Source organism: Pseudophryne corroboree, chromosome 1, assembly GCF_028390025.1.
Source record: "Pseudophryne corroboree isolate aPseCor3 chromosome 1, aPseCor3.hap2, whole genome shotgun sequence".
Taxonomy (NCBI): Eukaryota; Metazoa; Chordata; class Amphibia; order Anura; family Myobatrachidae; genus Pseudophryne; species Pseudophryne corroboree.
This window is the reverse complement of record NC_086444.1, coordinates 373583162-373606779: the sequence shown is the minus strand read 5'-3', so window position 1 is coordinate 373606779 and position 23618 is coordinate 373583162. Positions and strand designations below refer to the sequence as shown.

General features: G+C 46.0%; 2 protein-coding genes across 2 annotated transcripts in view; one reads left to right on the top strand and one right to left on the bottom strand.

The window, feature by feature from the left end:
• Nucleotides 1-16586, top strand: part of LIMK2 (LIM domain kinase 2) — a 100320-nt gene extending 83734 nt beyond the window's left edge. Inside the window, exons 15-16 of the mRNA XM_063913092.1 lie at nucleotides 14455-14612; nucleotides 15031-16586. Of these exons, the coding sequence (XP_063769162.1) occupies nucleotides 14455-14612; nucleotides 15031-15193 (321 nt within the window). The 3' untranslated portion in view covers nucleotides 15194-16586. The remainder of the gene's footprint in view (nucleotides 1-14454; nucleotides 14613-15030) is intronic.
• PIK3IP1 (phosphoinositide-3-kinase interacting protein 1) lies at nucleotides 16515-22352 on the bottom strand. Its single transcript, XM_063913093.1, has 4 exons — nucleotides 22145-22352; nucleotides 19324-19515; nucleotides 17490-17568; nucleotides 16515-17378 (listed from the first exon to the last, which is right to left on the bottom strand). Exons 1-4 carry the CDS (start codon nucleotides 22320-22322, stop codon nucleotides 17174-17176), a joined length of 654 nt encoding a protein of 217 aa, XP_063769163.1. The 5' UTR covers nucleotides 22323-22352; the 3' UTR covers nucleotides 16515-17173.
• Nucleotides 22353-23618: the final 1266 nt, after the last annotated feature.

Sequence of the window (23618 nt, the reverse complement as noted above, 5' to 3'; positions counted from 1 at the left end):
ACACCGTGGGTGTACCAGTCGGTGTATGTGTTCCCTCCTCTGCTTCTCATACCTAAGGTGCTGAGAATTATAAGACGTAGAGGAGTAAGAACTATACTCATGGCTCCGGATTGGCCAAGAAGGACTTGGTACCCGGAACTTCAAGAGATGCTTACAGAGGTCTTATGGCCTCTGCCGCTAAGAAGGGACTTGCTTCAGCAAGTACCATGTCTGTTCCAAGACTTACCGCAGCTGCGTTTGTCGGCATGGCGATGGAAAGCCGGATCCTAAGGGAAAAAGGCATTCCGGAAGAGGTCATTCCTACCCTGGTCAAAGCCAGAAAGGAGGTGACCGCACAACATTATCACCACATGTGGCGAAAATATGTTGCGTGGTGTGAGGCCAGGAAGGCCCCACAAAGAAATTTCAACTCGGTCGTTTCCTGCATTTCCTGCAAACAGGAGTGTCTATGGGCCTCAAATTGGGGTCCATTAAGGTTCAAATTTCGGCCCTGTCAATTTTCTTCCAGAAAGAATTGGCTTCAGTTCCTGAAGTCCAGAAGTTTGTCAAGGGAGTATTGCATATACAACCCCCTTTTTGTGCCTCCAGTGGCACTGTGGGATCTCAACGTAGTTCTGGGATTCCTCAAATCACATTGGTTTAAAACCAGTCAAATATGTGGATTTGAAGCATCTCACATGAAAAGTGACCATGCTCTTGGCCCTGGCCTGGACCAGGCGAGTGTCAAATTGGTGGTTTTTTCTCAAAAAAGCCCATATCTGTTGTCCATTCGGACAGGGCAGAGCTGCGGACTCGTCCCCAGTTCTCTCCCTAAGGTGGTGTCAGTGTTTCACCTGAACCAGCTTATTGTGGTGCCTTGCACCTACTAGGGACTTGGAGGACTCCAAGTTGCTAGAGGTTGTCAGGGCCCTGAAAATATGTTCCAGGACGGCTGGAGTCAGAAAATCTGACTCGCTGTTTATACTGTATGCACCCAACAAATTGGGTGCGCCTGCTTCTAAGCAGTCGATTGCTCGTTGGATTTGTAACACAATTCAACTTGCACATTCTGTGGCAGGCCTGCCACAGCCTAAATCTGTTAAGGCCCATTCCACAAGGAAGGTGGGCTCATCTTGGGCGGCTGCCCGAGGGGTCTCGGCATTACAACTCTGCCGAGCAGCTACGTGGTCAGGGGAGAACACGTTTGTAAAATTCTACAAATTTGATACCCTGGCAAAAGAGGACCTGGAGTTCTCTCATTCGGTGCTGCAGAGTCATCCGCACTCTCCCGCCCGTTTGGGAGCTTTGGTATAATCCCCATGGTCCTTTCAGGAACCCCAGCATCCACTAGGACGATAGAGAAAATAAGAATTTACTTACCGATAATTCTATTTCTCGGAGTCCGTAGTGGATGCTGGGCGCCCATCCCAAGTGCGGATTATCTGCAATACTTGTACATAGTTACAAAAATCGGGTTATTATTGTTGTGAGCCATCTTTTCAGAGGCTCCGCTGTTATCATACTGTTAACTGGGTTTAGATCACAAGTTGTACGGTGTGATTGGTGTGGCTGGTATGAGTCTTACCCGGGATTCAAAATTCCTCCCTTATTGTGTACGCTCGTCCGGGCACAGTACCTAACTGGCTTGGAGGAGGGTCATAGGGGGAGGAGCCAGTGCACACCACCTGATCGGAAAGCTTTACTTTTGTGCCCTGTCTCCTGCGGAGCCGCTATTCCCCATGGTCCTTTCAGGAACCCCAGCATCCACTACAGACTCCGAGAAATAGAATTATCGGTAAGTAAATTCTTATTATTCTTTTCAGGATCACAAAAGGCTATCAGCCCCCCCATCCGCAGCCCATTGGATGGGGGGGGACAGCCTCGGGCTTCACCCCTGGCCCTTGGGTGGCTGGGGGGGGGGGACCCCTTGATTGAAGGGGTCCCCACTCCCCCAGGGTACCCCGGCCAGAGGTGACTAGTTGGATATTTAATGCCACGGCCGCAGGGCACGGCATAAAAGTGACCCCCGGCTGTGGCATTATCTGTCCAGCTAGTGGAGCCCGATGCTGGTGTTAAAAATACGGGGGACCCCTACGCTTTTTGTCCCCCGTATTTTTGGCACCAGCACCAGGCGCAGAGCCCGGTGCTGGTTTTAAAAATACGGGGGATCCCCTGTCAATTTTTTCCCCGCATTTTTAGAACCAGGACCAGCTCGAAGAGCCCGAGGCTGGTTATGCTTTGGAGGGGGGACCCCACGCCATTTTTTTTTAGGATTTTACCGTTCCAGCAATAAAAATAAAAAATAAAAATATTTTAAAAAATATATAAATAATATTTGTGCCTCCAAAAAAAAAAAAAAAAGTACCTAATCCCTTCTAATATAAATAGATCTGCTATTCCCCCAAAAAAAAACACAAAAAAAAAACATGTTTAAAATTTTTTTATTTGTTTTCACCCTCCAAAGTGTGGCGGATTGAAAATGACGAATTTGCTGTCTAAAAGCACTGCTGTCGAATTTCCAAACTTGAATTGAATATGCTTTGGTCGAATTGCAGCACTTGTATCATTGCAGAAAAGTCGAATTTGCAAAAATTCGAATTTCAAAAAGTCGAATTTTGAAAGTCCGTTTTTTGGTCGGAAAGCACTGAATTGCATAGGCAAATTTTTTTTTTGGTCGAAAAAATGACCCGAAATTCGACAATTTCGGGAATTCGACCGCAATTGCATATACCCCTTTGTGTTAGGTTTTTTATTTTCAGGGAGAACTGCTGGCAACAGTCTCCCTGCATTGTGGGACTTAAGGGAGAGAAGTCAGACCTACTTCTAATGAGTTCAAAGGCTCTGCTTCTTGGCTACAGGACACCATTAGCTCCTGAGGGTTTGTAACACTAGGTACGCCTAGGGGTTCACTCCCAGAGCCCGCCGTCACCCCCCTTGCAGAGACGGAAGTCAGAAGACAGGTGAGTAGAAGAAGATAGAAGACTTCAGAGACTGCTTCTGAGGTACCGCACAGCGATTGCGCTGCGCGCCATGCTCCCATACACAGCAGCACTACAGGGTGCAGGGCGCCCTGGGCAGCATGAAAAAATCCTCATACAAGCTGGCAAAGTGGATAAGATGTGCCAAGGCACAAAATCCTGACCCCCGCCAGCGTTTTTGTATTATGAAATAGCGGGCTGAAGCGTGCTGTTGAGGGGGCGGGGCTTACCCTCACAGCTCTCAGCGCCATTTTCTCTTCACAAGAAAGCTGTAGAGACGCTGGTCCTTGCCTCCACACTGCTGTATCACGTGACAGGGTGCAAAACGGGGGGGGGGTCCACAGTTAATTTGGCTTATATAAGTTATAAAAGCGCTAGAAACAGGTCTGGGCTTTAGATTAAGGTTTCAGTACTGGGTTTGAGCGCTGGGTTGTGAGCTGGCAAACTCCCTCTGTGTTTCTCTGACAGGCTTTACTGTGGGTCTGTCCCCTATCTGCCCAGTGTGTCAGTAGGTGTCGGTACACGTGTGTCGGCATGTCTGAGGCTGAGTGTTCTTCCCAGGAGGAGACTGTGTTAGGGACAGAAATGGCTGTGGGAGTGACCATGTCGGCACCGCCGACTCCTGATTGGGTAAATGTGTTGAATGCCTTGAATGCTAATGTGGCTCTTATTAATAAGAGATTGGATAAATCTGAATCTCAGAACCAGGCATGGAAGAAATCTGTAGAGGATGTGTTATCACAGGTCCAGACCCCCTCGGGGTCACAAACGTTCATTTGCTCAGTTAGCAGACACAGATACCGACACGGACACTGACTCCAGTGTCGACTATAGTGATGCCAAATTAGACCCAAAGTTGGCAAAGAATATTCAGTACATGATTGTGGCAATAAAAGAAGTATTACATATCACTGAGGACCCTGCTGTTCCTGATACTAGGGTCTGTATGTATAAGGGAAAGAAACCTGAGGTAACATTTCCTCCCTCTCATAAACTGAATACTTTTTTGAGAAAATGTGGGAAAATCCTGACAAAAAGTTTCTGAATCCCAAGAGGATTCAGGTGACGTATCCATTCCCCTCTAGGGATAGAGAAAAGTGGGAGTATTCCCCCATTGTGGACAAGGCTCTGTCACGGTTGTCTAAAAAGGTGGCTTTACCATCTCCTGACACGGCAGCCCTTAAGGATCCTGAGGATCGTAGACAGGAAAATACGTTAAAATCCATTTACGTCACCACAGGTTCACTGCTCAGACCAACCATTGCATCGGCGTGGGTGAGTAGTGCTATTGCAAAGTGGGCAGATAACTTGTCATCTGATATAGATACCCTAGATAGGGATAGTATCCTGTTAACTCTGGGTTATATCAGGGACGCTGCGGCCTACCTAAAGGAGGCGGTGAGGGATATTGGCATTTTGGGAGCAAAAGCCAATGCCATGGCAATTTCAGCTAGGAGGGCATTCTGGATTCATCAATGGAATGCTGATGCTGACTCTAAGAAAGCTATGAAGTCGCTCCCGTATAAAGGTGGTGTCTTGTTTGGGGACGGTCTCACTGAATTGGTATCTACGGCTACCGCGGGTAAGTCATTTGTGTTGCCTTATATTCCTCCACAACAAAAGAGAGGCCATTTTCAGATGCAGTCCTTTCGGCCAAATAAATACAAAAAAGGCTGAGGTTATTCCTTCCTCGCTAATAGGGGAAGAGGAAAAGGTAAAAGATCTCCAGCCGTTGCAGCTTCCCAGGAGCAGAAGTCCTCCCCGGCTTCTGCCAAATCCACCGCATGACGCTGGGGCTCCACTGAGGGAGTCCGCACCGGTGGGGGCACGTCTCAAATTCTTCAGTCAATTCTGGGCTCGTTCGGCCCTGGACCCATGGGTTTTAGAAATAGTGTCCCAGGGGTACAAACTGGAGTTTCAAGACGTTCCCCCTCACCGATTTTTCAAATCTGCCTTACCAGCTTCTCTTCCGGACAGGCAGGTTGTATGCGATGCAATACAAAAGTTATGCCTAAATCAGGTCATTATCAGGGTTCCTCCGTCTCAACAGGGAGAAGGCTTTTATTCCAGCCTGTTTGTGGTCCCGAAGCCGGACGGTTCGGTCAGACCAATTCTGAACCTAAAGTCCCTCAATCTTTACCTAAGAAAATTCAAATTCAAGATGGAATCTCTCCGAGCAGTGATCTCCAGTCTGGAGGAAGGGGATTTCATGGTGTCGGTCGACATAAAGGATGCCTACTTACACATCCCCATATATCCTCCGCATCAGGCTTACCTAAGGTTTGCTATTCAGGATTGTCATTACCAATTTCAAACGTTGCCGTTTGGTCTGTCCACAGCTCAAAGGATTTTCACCAAGGTAATGGCGGAAATGATGATTCTCCTTCGCAGGCAAGGAGTCACAATTATCCCTTACTTGGACGATCTCCTGATAAAGGCAAGATCCAAGGACAAACTGGTCCAGGACATTACGCTATCCCTGACAGTTCTACAACATGGTTGGATCCTAAACTTGCCAAAGTCACAGTTGAATCCGACAAAACGGCTGTCGTTTTTGGGAATGATTCTGGACACAGAATTACAGAGAGTGTTTCTTCCAGAAGAACTCTGGAAATCCAGACTTTGGTCAGATTCTGAAACCGGCGAGAGTGTCGATCCATCAATGCACTTGTTTGCTGGGAAAGATGGTGGCGGCCTACGAGGCCATTCAATTTGGCAGGTTCCATGCCAGAGTGTTTCAGTGGGACCTGTTGGACAAGTGGTCCGGATCCCATCTACACATGCACCGCAAAATAATCCTGTCCTCCAGGACCAGAATCTCTCTCCTGTGGTGGCTGCACAGCTCTCACCTCCTAGAGGGACGCAGGTTCGGGATCCAGGACTGGATCCTAGTAACCACGGATGCGAGCCTCCAGGGCTGGGGAGCAGTCACACAGGGAGAAAACTTCCAGGAAGATGGACAAGCCAGGAAGTTGGTCTACACATAAACGTTCTAGAGTTAAGAGCCATTTACAACGGTCTTCCTCAAGCGGAACGTCTCCTTCAAAACCTGCCCGTACTAATCCAGTCGGACAATATAACGGCAGTAGCGCACCTAAACTGCCAGGGCGGAACAAAGAGCAGAGCGGCAATGGCAGAGGCCACAAAAGTTCTCTGCTGGGCGGAAAGATATACAAGCGCTCTGTCAGCAATCTTCACTTCAGTAGTGGACAACTGGGAAGCAGACTTCCTCAGCAGACACGATCTCCATCCAGGAGAGTGGGGTCTTCATCAAGAGGTCTTCGCAGAAGTGACAAGTCTTTGGGGAATTCCTCAAATAGACCTGATGGCGTCTCGCCTCAACAAGAAACTTCTGAGATATTGTTCCAGGTCGAGGGACCCTCAAGCAATAGCTGTGGACGCGCTAGTGACTCCATGGGTGTTTCAGTCGGTGTATGTGTTCCCTCCGCTTCCACTCATACCAAGGGTGCTAAAGATCATAAGAAGAACAAGGGTTCAGGCGATCCTCATTGTTCCGGACTGGACGAGGAGGGCTTGGTATCCAGATCTTCAGAAATTACTCATAGGAGATCCCAGGCCTCTTCCTCTACGAGAGGATCTGTTACAGCAGGGGCCATGCGTATATCACGGCTTACCGCGGCTACGTTTGACGGCTTGGCGGTTGAACGCCGGATCTTAGCCCGAAAGGGTATTCCCAGTGAAGTCATTCCCACACTTCTTCAGGCTAGGAAAGATGTAACGGCAAAACATTATCACCGTATTTGGAGAAAATATGTGTCTTGGTGTGAATCCAAGAGGGCTCCTACGGAAGAATTTCAGCTGGGGCGTTTTCTCCATTTTCTGAAAGCAGGTGTGGATGCGGGCCTGAAGTTAGGCTCCATAAAAGTACAAATTTCGGCCTTATCAATTTTCTTTCAAAAATAATTTGCCTCCCTTCCAGAAGTTCAGACTTTCGTGAAGGGCGTTTTGCACATCCAACCTCCCTTTGTGCGCTCAGTGGCACCATGGGATCTTAATGTGGTGTTGCAGTTCCTTCAATCTCATTGGTTTGAACCTTTACAGAAGGTAGAGTTGAAATTTCTCACTTGGGAAGTGGTCATGTTATTGGTCTTAGCATCAGCAAGACGGGTGTCTGAGTTGGCGGCTTTGTCTCACAAGAGTCCGTATTTAATCTTCCGTGAAAATAGAGCAGAGTTGAGAACTCGTCAACAATTTCTGCCGAAGGTGGTTTCATCGTTCCACATGAACCAGCCTATTGTGGTGCCAGTGGCTACTGACGTTTTTACTGAATCAAAATCTCTCGATGTGGTCAGGGCTTTAAAGATTTATGTTGCCAGAACGGCTCCACTTAGGAAAACTGAAGCTTTGTTTGTCCTGTATGCTTCCAACAAGATTGGAAATCCTGCTTCTAAGCAGACTATTGCGCTCTGGATCTGTAATACGATTCAGCATGCTCATTCTACGGCTGGATTGCTGTTACAGAAATCAGTGAAGGCCTATTCTACCAGAAAGGTGGGCTCATCCTCGGCGGCTGCCCGAGGGGTCTCGGCATTACAACTCTGTCGAGCAGCTATGTGGTCGGGTTCAAACACTTTTGTGAAATTTTACAAGTTTGATACCCTGGCTGAGGAGGACCTCATGTTTGGTCAATCAGTGCTGCAGAGTCATCCGCACTCTCCCGCCCATTCTAGAGCTTTGGTATAAACCCCATGGTTCTTGAAGTGTCCCCAGCATCCTCTAGGACGTATGAGAAAATAGGATTTTAATACCTACCGGTAAATCCTTTTCTCTTAGTCCGTAGAGGATGCTGTGCGCCCGTCCTAGTGCGGACTCTATCTGCAGCTCTTACTTGGTAAGTTTTGGTTATGTTAAACACAGGTTGCGTTTCTGTTGTAGTCAGCCTGTTGCTTACATTGTTTATGCCGTTGACTGGATTTCTGTTAAATGCCATGTTGTACGGCGTGTTTGTGGTGTGAGCTGGTATGTATCCCACCTTAGTTTAACAATAAATCCTTTCATCGAAATGTCCGTCTCCCTGGGCACAGTTCCTGTAACTAGAGTCTGGAGGAGGGGCATAGAGGGAGGAGCCAATTCACACCCATTCAAAGTCTTAAAGTGCCCATGTCTCCTGCGAATCCCATCTATACCCCATGGTTCTTGAAGTGTCCCCAGCATCCTCTATGGACTAAGAGAAAAGGATTTACCGGTAGGTATTAAAATCCTATTTTAAAGTGTTTATACGTCATACTTAGTTTTAACTGTATGGTGAGGGACAAGATTTGCTTCTGTTTGTACACATATTTTATGCTTGCCAGCCACCAGCACTGGTTTTGCCCATTACATTGACCATAAATAATTTCAATTGGTCCTAGACCACCAACGTAAAGCACCCCTGCAAGTGCCGCAGGGCACCCCAGGGTGCCTAGGTACACAGTCTGAGAACCCCTATTCTAGTTTACAGAGGTGTTTTCTATTGGGGGGAGAGTAGGCAGGCACCTGGTAGAGCTCTATGGCTATAAAAGCTATTGGTGTCTATTTACTAAGCCTTGAATGGAGATAAAGTGGATAGATAATAGGATTTTGGTACTAATACGTAAATCCTTTTCTTTGAATCCATAGGGGGCACTGGAGTACTCTTGGGGATATGGACGGCTTCCGTAGGAAACAGGGCACTGAATATTTAAATTTAGAACACTCCACCCCTCCATATCCCAGAGTACCTCAGTGTTTTTTACTGAGCCGAACAGGAGCTACAGAGAGGTTGACAATGGAGTATTACATATAACATAACTGACAACAACGAAGTTGACACATAACGTTACTGACCACTAAACAGTTGACACCATAACCAGCACTTGATAATTTGAACCAGTCGGTGAGAGTGTGTTACCATAAGATCCCCTGAACTTACCACAAACCAGGTAAAACGGCTCTGGGTGGGCGTCCAGTGCCCCCTATGGATTCAAAGAAAAGGATTTACCTGGTAAGTACCAAAATCCTATTTTCTTTTTCATCCACTAGGGGTCACTGGAGTACTCTTGGGACGTACCAAAGCTTCCCCCGTGGGCGGGAGAGCTGTTTGGCACCTGTAACACTAGGCGGCCAAAGCTAGATGCTGATGCCGCAAACGTATCAAACTTGTAAAAGCGCACAAACGTGTGCACTGAAGACCATGTAGCCGCACGGCAAAGCTGCGTCGTAGAAGCTCCACGACCAGCTGCCCATGAAGTTCCCACAGAACGTGTGGAATAAGCTGTTACTGATGTAGGCGGCTGTAACCTAGCATTAAGGTAAGCCTGACGTATGGTCAGTTTCATCCATCTGGATAAGGTCTGCTTAGACGCTGGCCAACCCATCTTGGCAGCATCATAGAGAACAAACAACGTATCTGTCTTACGAACTGTAGACGTCCGGGATACATAAACGCGTAAAGCGCGTACCACATCCAGAGTTCCAGAATGTGCTGTTAACACAGGAACTACTATTGGTTGATTGATGTGAAAAGATGACACTACCTTTGGTAAGAAAGCGGGATTCGTCCGAAGTTCCGCTCTGTCATCATGAAACGCCAAATATGGTGGCTTGCATGACAAGGCACCTAAATCTGAAACATGCCTTGCTGAAGCTAAGGCTAGAAGAAAAATTGTTTTCCAAGTGAGAAACTTTATATCCACTTGCTGTAAGGGTTCAAAATATGAAGACTGTAAGAAATCTAAAACCAGATTCAAGTCCCATGGTGCTGTAGGTGGAATGAATGGAGGCTGTACTCTGAGGACACCTTGCAGAAAAGTGTGTACCGACGGCAATAGAGCCAATCTTCTTTGAAAATAAATTGACAACGCAGATACCTGCACCTTTAGTGTAGATAAACGCAGTCCTCCATCTAACCCCGTCTGGAGAAATAACAAAAGACGGGATAACTTGAAAGCTGATGTCGGAAACTTCCGAGCTTCACACCAACCTATATAGGCATGCCAAATTCTGTAATAATGAGCTGCCGTAACTGGCTTCCTAGCACGTAACATGGTTGGTATAACAGGTTCCGGAATGCCCTCTCTTCTCAAGAGGGCGGTCTCAACAGCCACCCCGTCAAACGCAGCCGCGCTAAATCGGGGTAAAGGAACGGACCCTGTTGTAACAAGTCCGGACGTAGAGGGAGCGGCCAAGGATTGTCTGCGAGTAGTCCTTGGAGATCCGAGAACCAAGTTCTTCGAGGCCAATGAGGCGCCACTAGAATGACTGTGACGGACTCTCTTTTGATCCGTTTTAGCACTAGAGGGAGCAGCGGAAACGGTGGAAACAGATACACTAGGCTGCATGGCCACGCGATTGTGAGAGCATCCACCGCCACTGCCTTTGGATCTCTCGTTCTGGACACATACTGGAGTGTTTGGTGATTGTGGCGAGACGCCATCAGCTCCACCTGAGGGTAACCCCACCTGTGAACCAACATGTGAAACACCTCTGGATTTAATGCCCATTCTCCTGGATGAAAATCCCGACGGCTGAGATAATCCGCCTCCCAGTTGTCCACTCCCGAAATGAACACTGCCGACAATTTCACCTGGTGATATTCTGCCCAATTGAGGATTCGAGCTACTTCCCGCATTGCCATGCGGCTTCTTGTTCCTCCTTGTTTGTTGATGTATGCGACTGCCGTCGCGTTGTCTGACTGCACCTGGACAGTCTGAGAGCGAAGCATGTGTACTGCTTGTCGTAGCGCATTGTAAATTGCGCGGAGTTCCAGGACATTTATAGACAGCAATCTTTCGTGATCCGCCCAGAGACCCTGGAGTTGACAATTTTGAACTACAGCTCCCCAACCTCTGAGACTCGCGTCCGTCGTTAGAATTATCCAATTCCAGCCGCCGAATAGTTTCCCTGCGGTTAAATTGTGTTCCTTGAGCCACCAGAGTAGAGACACCCTTGCCCTTGGCGACAACCTCACCCTGTGGTGAATCTGCAGATGCGAGCCCGACCACTGTGCGAGCACATCCAGTTGGAAAGGACGTGAGTGAAATCTTCCGAACTGAAGCGCTTCGAAAGCTGCCACCATTGTTCCTAAGAGGCGAATGCACAAATGTACCGAGACAGTGCGTGGCTTGAGCACTAGTTGTACTAGATGGCGAATAATCTGTACTTTGTTGTGGTAGGTAAATTCTTTGATTTACCGTATCGAGAATCATACCTAGGAATTGAAGGCGTTGAGACAGAATGAGATGTGATTTTTTGAAGTTGACAATCCAACCGTGGTGAACTAGTACATTGTACGTTAGCAGCGCATGTTGGAGAAGCATCTGTTGAGACAGGGCTTTGATGAGCAGATCCTAAGTTACGTACCGATTGAGACCCTTTAAGTTCAATATTGGCCTGACTGAGCCATCCGGCTTCGGTACCACAAACAGACTGGAATAATAACCCTGACCCTGTTGGTGTACAGGGACCGGAATCAAAACTGCTGAATCCAGTAGGGACTGAATGGCAATTTGCAGAACCGCCCTCTTGTCGTCCGACAGAGGCAGTCCTGTCTTGAAAAACCGCAGTGGCGGAAGACAGTCGAACTCTATTTTGTAACCTCTTAACACTAAATTGCGGATCCACCCATCCGCAGATGTCTGGAACCACGCCAAATGGAACGTCTGAAGGCGTGCTCCCACAATCGGAGAACCGAGATGGGCTAGTAGCCCGTCATGCCACTGGCTTGTCGGTAACCTTAGCGTCCTGACGACTTGTGTTGGTTTGTTGGAAACCACGTCCACGTCTACCAGGCGTGGCTGTTCCTCTGCCACGTCCGCGAAAGGACTGAGGTCTAAAGGATTTGAACGAAGGTCCAGAGTACCTCCTTCTTGGTACTGGTGGAGGCAATGGTAAGAAAACGACTTTCCTCCCGTAGCCTCAGAAATCCATGTGTCCAATTCAGGACCAAACAACTTCTTGCCATCGTAAGGTAACGCCTCTATACCTCGTTTGACCTCTACCTCCGCTTGCCAAGAACGCAGCCAGAGTGCTCATCGTGCCGTAACTAGCGACGATGAAATACGAGAAGTGAGCTGACAGACGTCAGTAGAAGCTGTACAGAGATACTCCGCAGCCTCACACATTTGATCAGCAAGAAGTATAAGGTGTTCGTCATGTAGGGCAGACTTGAGTTCTGTTATCCATACTATGAGCGCCTTAGTGACCCAGATACCAACAAGGCCAGGTCTCAGCAGCACTCCTGCTGCTAAATACATGGACTTTAGCATAGTTTCTATTTTGCGATCTGAAGGGTCTTTAAGCGTAGTAGCCGCTGGCACTGGTATGGTTAATTTCTTTGTAAGCTTCGACACTGACGAATCAACTATTGGTGGATTCTCCCATGTACATGTCACCGAGTCTGGAAACGGGTAACTAGACTTAAATCTGCGAGGTATAGAAAACCGTTTATCTGGAGTCTGTCGTGTTTCTACTAACATCTTATTAAGAGACTCCGAAACAGGAAAACACGTTGGAGTTCTCTGTCGTTTAGTAAATACGACCTGATCATTTGTGAGAGGCTCCTCAGTTTCTGTAAACTTGAGAGACTGACGCACTGCTCTGATGAGATTATCAATACCTGAGCTGTTAAAATCCTCACTATCTGACTCCACTTCACCCTCATCTTGTGCCGTGAGGTCTGGCATGGAATCGTCAGAATGCAACATAGCAGAAACTGGTAAATCATAAGACATATGAAATTTATCCCGTCTACCCAAAATGGATTTGAACCTTTCGCAAGGCTGAGATGCCTCCGGTAGTTCTGGCGGTCTCACCCTAGACTCAGATCTTGCCGTTTCCCGCTCTTGTCGAGCGGCGGTCAATTCTGATTGCAACCCAGCCAGTACATTGGCTAGCATTTCCCATGGAGGGTCCGGGGAGGAAATTGGCTTTAAAACCGGAGCAGAAATTGTATTCGGAACCGAATCCACAAAACATACTGTACATGTGGTAGATCCATCCGGTAACACACTGCTACAGACTTTGCAATGATGCTTTTTAATTTTCGCTGGTGCATTACTCATTATGGCGACAGACAATACACAAAAAACAGACACTTGCCCGACTGGCCAGTACTATGAAATGTGATCCCAAATTCCCACTAACACCCCTGCGCCTCCGGTGGAGTAGAGATGTAGTACTGGAACGTTCTGGAATCACAGCAGGAAGACACAGGGAGCATGGTTAAAATGGCTGCCATGCTTACACATATAATCATAGTGCAGGTTACCAGCCTTTAAACTGACATCTATATGAAAATCCTGTGTAATTAACCCTGCAGCCTAGCATACTGCTGTTGCTGCAGGTTATCCCCCCTCATGCCGCTGATTGCAGGCGGTCTGTAGAGGGATCCCGGCGTCAGCGGTAAAGCAAACAATGTCCCCACACAGCAAGGCGGAAGCTGACCGCCCCGTTCAACATACCGTGACTCCTGCTGCTGTAGTGAGGCTCCGACGGGGCTTCTCTGCAAGCGCCGGCCAGCCTGTGCAGGAGATCTGTATGGCTGTGAGGGTGCTCATTCAGTGAGGACCGACACGCCACAGCTGCTAATAGCAGCTTGCACTGTCCCTGACCCTGCCTTTTGGAAGGGGGAAAGGGATGTGTATGAAAAAAGAAAAATATTCAAAAGAATTGTGGACCAAGCCACAGACCTGTTGCTACTTCGAGCACAGAAAAAACACTGAGGTACTCTGGGATATGGAGGGGTGGAGTGTTCTAAATTTAAATATTCAGTGCCCTGTTTCCTACGGAAGCCGTCCATATCCCCAAGAGTACTCCAGTGACCCCTAGTGGATGAAAAAATAATAAAGGGTCTGAGTCAGACCTGATCGCTATTGTGTGAATTTGCACATTGGCCGATTATCGACTGACTGTGTATGCACTGCAATGCGCAGGCGCGTTGCTAAACAGAGACAGGATGGTGCGAAAATTTCGATCGCACGGGCGTTCGCAAGATGATTGACAGGAAGAGGACGTTTGTGGGTGGTAACTGCCCATTTTCAGGGAGTGTCAGGGAAAACGCACACTTTCCCAAGCGTTTTAGGGCGGGTGTGTAACGTCAAAGTCTTGGTCTACGCACAGACTGGAAACATCATTCGATGGTAAGTTACTAACGGATTTGCAGATGTCCACTATCTGGCGGAATTTTTGCACGGCGTACATATGCATTCGCACACTTGCACGGTGCTGGTTTTCACTCTCCCTGGGTGGCAACTATCTGATCGCAGACCTCTGCAAATTTGCAGCACAGCAATCAGTTCTGAACTAGGCCCAAAGTCCCAACCAACCAGTTCCTGTTATTTTTCAAACACAGCCTGTAACATGGCAGTTAGGAGCTGATTGGCTGGTACTTTATCTCCGTTCAAGGCTTAGTAAATAGGACCCCTATGGTGTTTAGTATTGTTAGTGCAGTTTGTAATTAAGGTCTACTAAAGCCAAGACTATTTTTATCATGTGTGTGAGAAGTCTGTATCCTTTGCAGATTATTGGGCAAGTGTATGCTGATCCAGATTGCCTGCCACGCACTTTCGACTATGGCCTGAATGTTCGTCTGTTTTGGGAGAAGTTTGTTCCAAAAGATTGTCCTTCAGGATTTTTCCCCCTTGCAACATCCTGCTGCCAACTGGAACCTGACGAGAGGTAATCTCATGTATTAACCTCTCAAGTCATAATAGTGTAATCCTCTTTTGTTCCTAAAGGCCCGTACACACTGGCCGATATATCGCGGGTCCATCGGCCAGTGTGTACGGCAGATACGTCTGTGAACTCCGTCATTCACAGACGATCGTGTCGGCCCCGCAGCACAGCCGACGGACAATATATCTACCGATATATTGGCACGTCGCTGTGTGTGTACGGGGCGGTCGGCTGACCGCCCGTACCCATGCTGCGGCGGCCGGCGGTGGTCCCCGACGGATCGGGCAGTGTGTATGCACAGCACACTGCCCGATCCGTCCAGAGATATATCTGCAGATATCTTTCTAGTGTGTACCCACCTTTAGACATTGAAGCTACTGTAATACTTTTTCTAAAACATTGTTTCTTCTTGAATCCGTAGGCCACATTTCCTATATCTACAGGATACCCTTACAGCCTTGTCTCTGTTTCTGGGGGAGCTGTCGATCCCTCTGCCTTCTGAACTAGAGTTAATGGAACATAACCTGAAGTTACAATATGGTCTGACACGAGAAAACCATTCAGAACATGGAACAAACCTTTGATCCCTTATCAGGGAAAATTAGGTGTGGCAAGATGACCACATGTCCACTTACTGAAAACACATTCATCTCTGCAAAGCACACGTTATGCTCACATGTGAACATGTTACATCTTCTGCCTTTGCTCTTGTGATAGTAGACTATTAATGTTTCATGACTGAAGCTTGGTCAAAAGTGAAAAAGGGACCAAAACTGTTTAGAAACTAGCTGCATACATTTCTACAATCCTGAAAAGGGAAAAGGATACCTCAGGGTGTTTTCCATGATGCGACCAACTGTATTTAAAACTATCTTGGAATTTAGTGGCATTTACACTTATATACTAACTTTCCTAGTTTCTTACTACACAGTTACCGGGGGTATAAAACTTGAATCACTCTCCTCCTTCCAGCGTGTAAGGCAGCAGAAGGGAAAAGTGAGTTACATATTTATTCAGTCAAAAGCTTTTAAAACATTTCGTGGGAACCGGGGTAATTAATGACCACTTTTATGTTTAACACGTGTCTTCCACTTGGAGTAATTTCTACATTTTTACATAAAAACTGGAATTTAAAGTCTCCTTTTGTGTATTTTAGATTGCACTTTTCCTTCAAATATGTTTACTTTTGTGGCTAGGTAATGTATGGTGCTTCCTCCAGAGCCATAGGAATTTGCTTGATTTGTGCCAATATTTGTTTGGCTTCGCTCCAACCTATTACCAGGTTCTGCTGGCAGCTGGGCATGGAGAGAATTTTTCTACAGTAGGGTCAGATTCACTTAAAATATTGGCTTAAACACTAAAAGATGGAATATGCTGCCATCTTGAACTAGAAAAATGTGTATTTGTTACTGAAGACGCAGTGTTACAGATGCAACTTTCTCCTTGAGCCTGTACCTTAAACTCAGCTTGTCCGCCTGTTCCTGAGCTGCAACTACATTAGGCTGCTATTTAATGCTGGGAGTTGTAGTTCAACAGTAGTCCCTGCTCAATCCCGGTTTCCTTGGGCAAGAGCTCCATTCACTTTAATATTTTTAAAGTAACCCTTCGCATCACCAACTAGTAACATGGTATATTTGAAGTCTTCTTCCCCCTTAACACTCCATTCTTTTGCTACTGATGGAGATGATGATATACGGAAGGGGAATCTGTCATCAGACCTTTGCCATTGCCATTCTGCTAGTTTTGGGAAGAAATACTTTTTTTTTTTTTTTTTATTCAACCCATCATTAAGTCAACAGCTGAGCTATATGTATATTTTTTTATGATCCAGCTGCAGAGTGGCAGTACTGTACTCTACCTTGCTGATTTTCTGAGACACACACCACTGGAACTACAGAAGTCTGGTTTGATTGCCAGGCACCGCCTGATAATGTTTTATGTACAAAACAAAAAGGTCAATAAACCGTTTTCTTACAATTTGTGCGTCAGTCTTTGCTCATTAAAAATCTCAGCAGCACGCTTAAGTCAGAAGGATACCTGTCTCAGACAACATTTATGCATTAACTGGTAACTCTATTGGAAGAAAATTGTGTTGTGAGAGTTACCACCCCGAGCTTGGCTAGTCACAGCGAGAACCTCAGTTCTTTCCACATGCAGATTTCTCACCTGCTTTCATTGAACGGAACAGATTTGTTTTCCTGTTGCTAGAGTCCATGACACATGAAAATAAAACACAAAACAGAAGCTGCCACAGCCAGGCACGCTGTAAAAGTTAATAACAACCTCCACAAACTCATGAAAAAGATGTTGAGGGCTTGATCAGCATTAGCAATTCTAGGTCTTGGAAACAAACACCGACCATATAATCTTACACCCGATTTAAATCTTTACGAGATTTGTAAAAATCCATGTCCCTTTTCCTCCCAAAAGAGAAAAGTCTGGTTTAGGAGTAGAGACCCTCCTGCCACAGTTCACTCGGCCACTGCCACAGCACGATGAAATGTATGACGTTGCCATAATTTCCAAAAGGTATGTCATATGTCCACATGGGAACGTACGCCTCTTCATGCTCCTGGAGTGCCTGCACTGCTTATTAGAGGAACAACACCCTCCTGCATAGTGTTTGGGGTGTGATTAGAGGATACTTCAATTGTATTCTCATCTATAACATCACATGTAGGGTTTGAGAAGGCAGACAGCGGTAAATTTATCCTCTGAAGCCGCCTGTCCTCTACTTCCTGCTCATGCTGTTGCTTTAAATCTCTGCCCCTAAATGGGGGAAAAAACAAAATACCCATGAAAGTTAGCACCATGGTTTCCAAAAAACTGGACACAAGACCAATACATTAATTGGGTCAAAAGTTAGAACAAAATACTGACCTTTTGTATATGTATCCAACCACTATGCCACTTCCAATGGCTATGATTACCACCACCATTAGAATTCCCAGGACATAACCTGTGGCATTAATTGAGAACAATTATTGTAATTCAACAACATAGGCACAGAACCAACTACAGCTATAGTACATGTAATGGTCCTCCAGGGATGCTATACCTTGCCAAGGCCTAACTTCATAACTGACTGTCATAGCAGCTTCTAGCAAACAGTAGGGATTTGAGGGTGGAATTACACCCGGGCCATGGTTCCCGATGACAGCTTAGTCATTAAGGCCCCCATTTATCAAGCCTTGGAGAGTGATAAATAGCACTGTAATAAACTACCAGCCAATCAGCTGCTAACTACCATGTTACAGGATGTGTTTGAAAAAATGAGTTAGGAGCTGATTGGTTGGTACTTTATCACCGTGCTATGTATCACTCTCCAAGGCTTGATAAACCTGGGCAATTCAGTGAGTTCATCTGTGTAAAGGTGCATACACACGGTGAGATATTGACCATCTCCAATTTTGACTTAGCGATTTCCCCTGAACCATCGATACGGACTGTCTTTACTTGAGATTTTGACTAACTGGCAATTTTGACTATACTATGTACTAGATTGCACACAATATAGTCAAGATTGACTTGCCTGCACAGTCTCCTTTTTTGCAATACCGACCCGATGGTAGCATGCATCGGTATCGCAAGCTGTGTACACACACAGCGATTTGCACTAACTTTCCTTTACGATTTTGACTATATAGTCAAAATCGTAAGGTTAAATCGCATTGTGTGTATGCACCTTAAGGGGCACAAGTGACCTCTTTTTCTAATCTTTCAGTGCTACCAATTAGGTTGTAATGTAAAAGTTAATAAAAAACAAGTAAGATACAGGCAGCAGTGTATTGACTTCAAATTCAATTAACTCCCCTCCACACAATTAATAATCCAGTACAAAGAGCCAGTTAGTAATATCCTATTAATGGAGGAATTGAATTGATGCCTCAACAGGAATGTGCCAATACACTTCATATTTTTATAGGAGTTGGTGGGAAAATAAAACAAGCAAAAAGGGGGCATGGTACAGGTTGAGTATCCCTTATCCAAAATGCTTGGGACCAGAGGTATTTTGGATATGGGATTTTTCCGTATTTTGGAATATTTGCATACCATAATGAGATATCATGGCGATGGGACCTAAGTCTAAGCACAGAAAGCATTTATGTTTCATATACACCTTATACACACAGCCTGAAGGTCATTTTAGCCAATATTTTTTATAACTTTGTGCATTAAACAAAGTTTGTGTACATTGAGCCATCAAAAAACAAAGATTTCACTATCTCACTCAAAAAAGTCTGTATTTCGGAATATTTGGATATGGGATACTCAACCTGTATTAACACTACAGTAACAATTGACTATTATAGAATAATTTAAATGCATTTCCATATTTAATCAGTAGGAAATGAGCCTGTCTAAAAAAAAAAAAAAAAAAAAAAATTTTTTTTTTTTTTAATTAACCAACATTAAATATAACTTGACTTTTTGACCTAAATAATGAAAATTTACATATCCCTGTTGTGAATAATCCTTAATTGTGGCCCAGTCTTCAAAGAGCATTGCTCACAGTGCATTAGGTTTTGAAAGTTTGGCAAAACTAGACCAGAAAAAAACCTTGTAAAATTCCCAAACCCTTATCGGATCCTGTTACACTGCACCTAGTCAATGTTCCCTATGCAGTTGCTTTTGTTTAGAGTAAGGATGTCATTATCAGGTCTGTAAGATGGAAAGTAATTATAATAAACAGGGTACAGTGTTGACATCTTACCTAGTGTTCCCAAATCCTTCTTGTCACGGGGGTTGGCTTGCACCCTCTCGCTGATGCTGATCACAGGCTGTGCCACATTGATCTTCTCTGGAAGCAGAACCGGCACTTTGTTCAGTGTTGTTGATTCCTCTGGGATCTGGGAAGGCTGTGTAGTTGTAATTTGCTCTGGTGTAGAATGATCATTTGTAGGAACTGGAAGCAGAATGGAGAGTGTTTAGAGCTAACTAATTGTGTCCTTTCAAAAGGCACAAATTTAAGATTTGTCAACCTGTAGAACGGTAAGTGAGGTCACATAAGTCGCTTCTACATTCCAAAACTTTCAAGTAATCTGCTACATCATCGTTTGGAGACTAGAGGTGAGTCTTATTGTTCGTGGGAGGGCATTCCACAGAGTGGGTGCAGTCTGGATAAAGGGCCTAATTCAGACCTGATTGCAGAAGCAAATTTGTTAGCTAATGGGCAAAACCATCCTTCTGAGTGATATCGTGCAGTGTGTATGTTCTGGACGATGCGCGATCCATCGCCCCTCCTCTGTTGGCTGTACACAAAGCTCAATCTGACGTTGTCAGATACCGCATGCACGGGCCGGCAACAGCATGAGGTCAGTGTAATAGGCCCTACACACTGGCCGATATTCTGAAAGATATGAACGATCTCGTTCATATCTTTCAGTGTGGAGACTCCAGCGATGAACGATGCGCGGCCCCGCGCTCGTTCATCGCTGATCTCCCGTCGGCTGTGCATGCAGGCCAATATGGACGATCTCGTCCATATTTGCCTGCACTTCAATGCAGCCGGGTGACGGGGGGAGTGAAGAAACTTCACTCCCCCCGTCACTGCCCCCCCGCAGCCGGGTTGCTCGTCGGCCGTCGGGCACCTCGGCGGCGCATCGCCGAGTGTGTAGGGCCCCTTAGATATCGCCTGCGATATTGTACAGTGCGTACGCACACTGTCGATGGGAGGGAAGAGAAAAACACTATGCGATATCACTAATACCCCTTTCCGACAGAAAATAAAATTATCGGGTGAAGCAGTTCCACCCGGTAATTTTATGAAACACGCGGGTCCTTTTTCTGTGTGAAAGAGTCAACCCGTGTTATAATTCCAGGGACTTCGACCCAGGAATTTACCCAGGTCGGAGACACGGGTTGACCTTTTCACACAGACAAAATACCTGTGTTGATCTGCAAATTACCGGGTCGAAATTTTCGACCCAGTAACTTGCATGTCTGTGTGAAGGGGGGGTCAGGCAGGTCCCGCCAAAACGACTCGGCACTGAAATGCCGGGTATTTGCCAGGACTTTCAGACTTTTCTGTCTGAAAAGGGTATCAGTGAGCATATTGCATAGTGTGTACAGGCCTTACTGCAATAATCAATGCGGCAGATAATGACTGCATGGATTAAAGATTTTGCTGTGTCTTGTGTAAGATATGATTGTATTTTGGATATGTTTCTCAGGTACATATTATCCAAAAGCTAGAACAGCAAGCTTACAATAATCTTACTCCCATATAACTGCTGGGAAGCCAGCAAATAAAACCACACACTCCTCAACTCACATTGAGCAAGTTACATTTTTTTTTGGCACTGCAATCAATTTATAAGGTCACATCAGGTGGTAAAAAGGGAGTGGTTAGCTAAACTAGAAAAGAGAAAAACAGAACACTCCCTCAGCTCGCTGCTGCTCTAGCTTTACATAACAGGTGTTTTTTTGTGTGCAAAAAGAATAGTAAAGACCTTTTAGTCTGTTTTTCCTATTCCTATGTAGATTCCCCCCCTCCCCCCACCTGAAGGGTCTCGCACAATTACAGTTTGTTATTGTGATAGGGAGTTAGGTATTCCTGCTATGATGGTGTTGTTATCTGTGCTGCTGTTTTAGGGTCTCCACATCTGGTTAACTCTTTAATGTAGAGACTTATTAGGGGTGTATTTATCAAAGCATGGAGAGAGATAACGTACTAACAATTCAGCTTCAATCTCATTTTACAGGTTGTGTTTGAAAAATGACAGATGCTGACTGGTTGGTATTTTAGCTCTCTCCAGACTTTGATAAATACCCCCCTAATCATGTATACGTTTTACAGTAGGAAACAGAAGTTTATTAACAAGCATATGTTCATTTACTAATTACACTGTAAACATTTTTGGCGAATCGGCATTTACACACTCCATGTAATAATACTTTTAACTAATGGAACACATTGGGAGGACATACGCCTGTAAACCGGTTTACATTAACACTTAAGTGCTTACATAGGTACAGGAAATATGTGTTTGTTCGGAGGTGTCATATGTCATTTAAATCCCCTTTGTTTAAAGAGGTAGAGACGAACGTTCAACTTCCTATCCAATAGAAAGTGAAAAGGGAGCTCAGCGACAGGCGCTGCCAATCACTTCTCAAGCCTACTTATGGGTGGAGGACTAAATTTCTTCTCCACCCTCAGACTCTTGGAGAAAAACAAGGTCATGTGACCAAGGTACCATGCTGAAGAGAACATAGATAGGGCTGCTACAGGTGCGGTGTGCAAATAACTCGGACGTATGTGCAAGTAATGGAACAAACAGGCTCGCTATGGCCAGGTCTACATGAGCATGCACTCAGATCACATGGACACAGTCACCAGCAACAGTTGCATCCTAGTGCATTATAGTAGTTATATGACTGGGGAAATTCTAGCTCTATGCAACATTGCACATGCAGAATCACGGTACTGCACTGAACATATCCCAGCGCCCTGCAGCACGGTAGTCTGTAATCTCTAATAACTAACTGCAGACAGTGATCATCCCTCTGCACAGATACCCCCAATGTGTAGGTACCTGGTGTCCCGCAGACCAGCTGGTACCCCAGGAGCAGGGTTAGGAGCTGCAGGGCCATCATCTTTGCTGCGCAGTGTCTCGCTGCTCTGTGTACCCTGCTTGTATCAGTGCTGCTGCTGTATGTATGCACAGGGTTGTTTTTCACTTCAGCTGCTCCTCCTCCTGCTGCTGCTGACATCACACAGGACAGGAGCCTCAGCGCTCTGACAGCCGGAAACGTCTGCACTGCAGGGATTGCATTGGGGATGGGGGAAGGTTCTTCACACGTGTGTGGGTATATAGGCACCGTCATGTATGTAAGCTATCTTAGAACACACATCAGACTGTGCTGGCTGTCTTCTATGTGCAGACACAGCTGAGTGCAATAATGCTATACATATTGATATTGCCAATACCATTGCACGTATGTATAACGCACTACATATTGCCATTGCACGTATATATAACGCTCTACATATTGCCATTGATTGCACGTATATATAACGCTCTACATATTGCCATGGCACGTATATATAACGCACTACATATTGCCATGGCACGTATATATAACGCTCTACATATTGCCATTGCAGGTATATTGTTGTGCCCATCAGTGTTAGATAATGAGTGTGGTAACAGTTCCCCTGTTACCGCCTATACTGGGCGCCTGTCGGTGGTGACCTTGTTGGTGAGCACAACCAGTGCTGCTGTTCTGGGAACCGGGGTGAGGGGGCAGCTCTCTGGCACAGCTCAGGCAGTGGGAGCCGGAGTGAGGGAGGGGGCAGCTCTCTGGCACAGCTCAGGCAGTGGGAGCCGGGGTGAGGGAGGGGGCAGCTCTCTGGCACAGCTCAGGCAGTGGGAGCCGGAGTGAGGGAGGGGGCAGCTCTCTGGCACAGCTCAGGCAGTGGGAGCCGGAGTGAGGGAGGGGGCAGCTCTCTGGCACAGCTAGCTCAGGAACAGGCGGCAGGAGCCGGTTTGGACAGGATCTGTGTGCTGTGTAGTCAGTGCATGTTCCTCCAGCAGCTCAGACTCATCATCCACATCCGCTATTACTCTGCGGGGCTGTATAGCATCCTGCCCTCATACCTACACATACAGCTCTCCGTTCAGTAGCTGATTCTGCTTATTAAACATGATACGAAGTTTGGGTCTGCCAGATGTTTAGTTATTGCTGGTGTTTGCTTAGCATTTACATTCTACTTAAAACAAATAAAATGCATACAGATTACTGCTGATAAACAAATGTAAGTGTGTACTGCCCCATAGATGTGTTTCTGCTGCATATTTATTGTTATTTATATAGCGCACACATAATTTGTGCACGTTACAGAGAATATTCGCCCATTCACATCAGTCTCTGCTCCAGTGAAGCTTACAATGCTTACAATCTATCACATGTAAACGCACACACATTCACTCTAAGGTTAATTTTTTCGTTGGGAGACAATCTACCAGTATATTTTTGGAGTGTGGGAGGAAACCAGAGTATCTGGAG

What these genes read in the sequence shown, in the direction of transcription:
- PIK3IP1 (XM_063913093.1), bottom strand. Translation starts at nt 22,322, where the DNA reads ATGTCAGCAGCAGCAGGAGGAGGAGCAGCTGAAGTGAAAAACAACCCT. An exon ending in GCTGGTCTGCGGGACACCAG is followed by an intron (nt 19,516 to 22,144) that starts GTACCTACACAT and finishes TTCTGCTTCCAG; the next exon opens with TTCCTACAAATGATCATTCT. An exon ending in GAAGGATTTGGGAACACTAG is followed by an intron (nt 17,569 to 19,323) that starts GTAAGATGTCAA and finishes TTAATGCCACAG; the next exon opens with GTTATGTCCTGGGAATTCTA.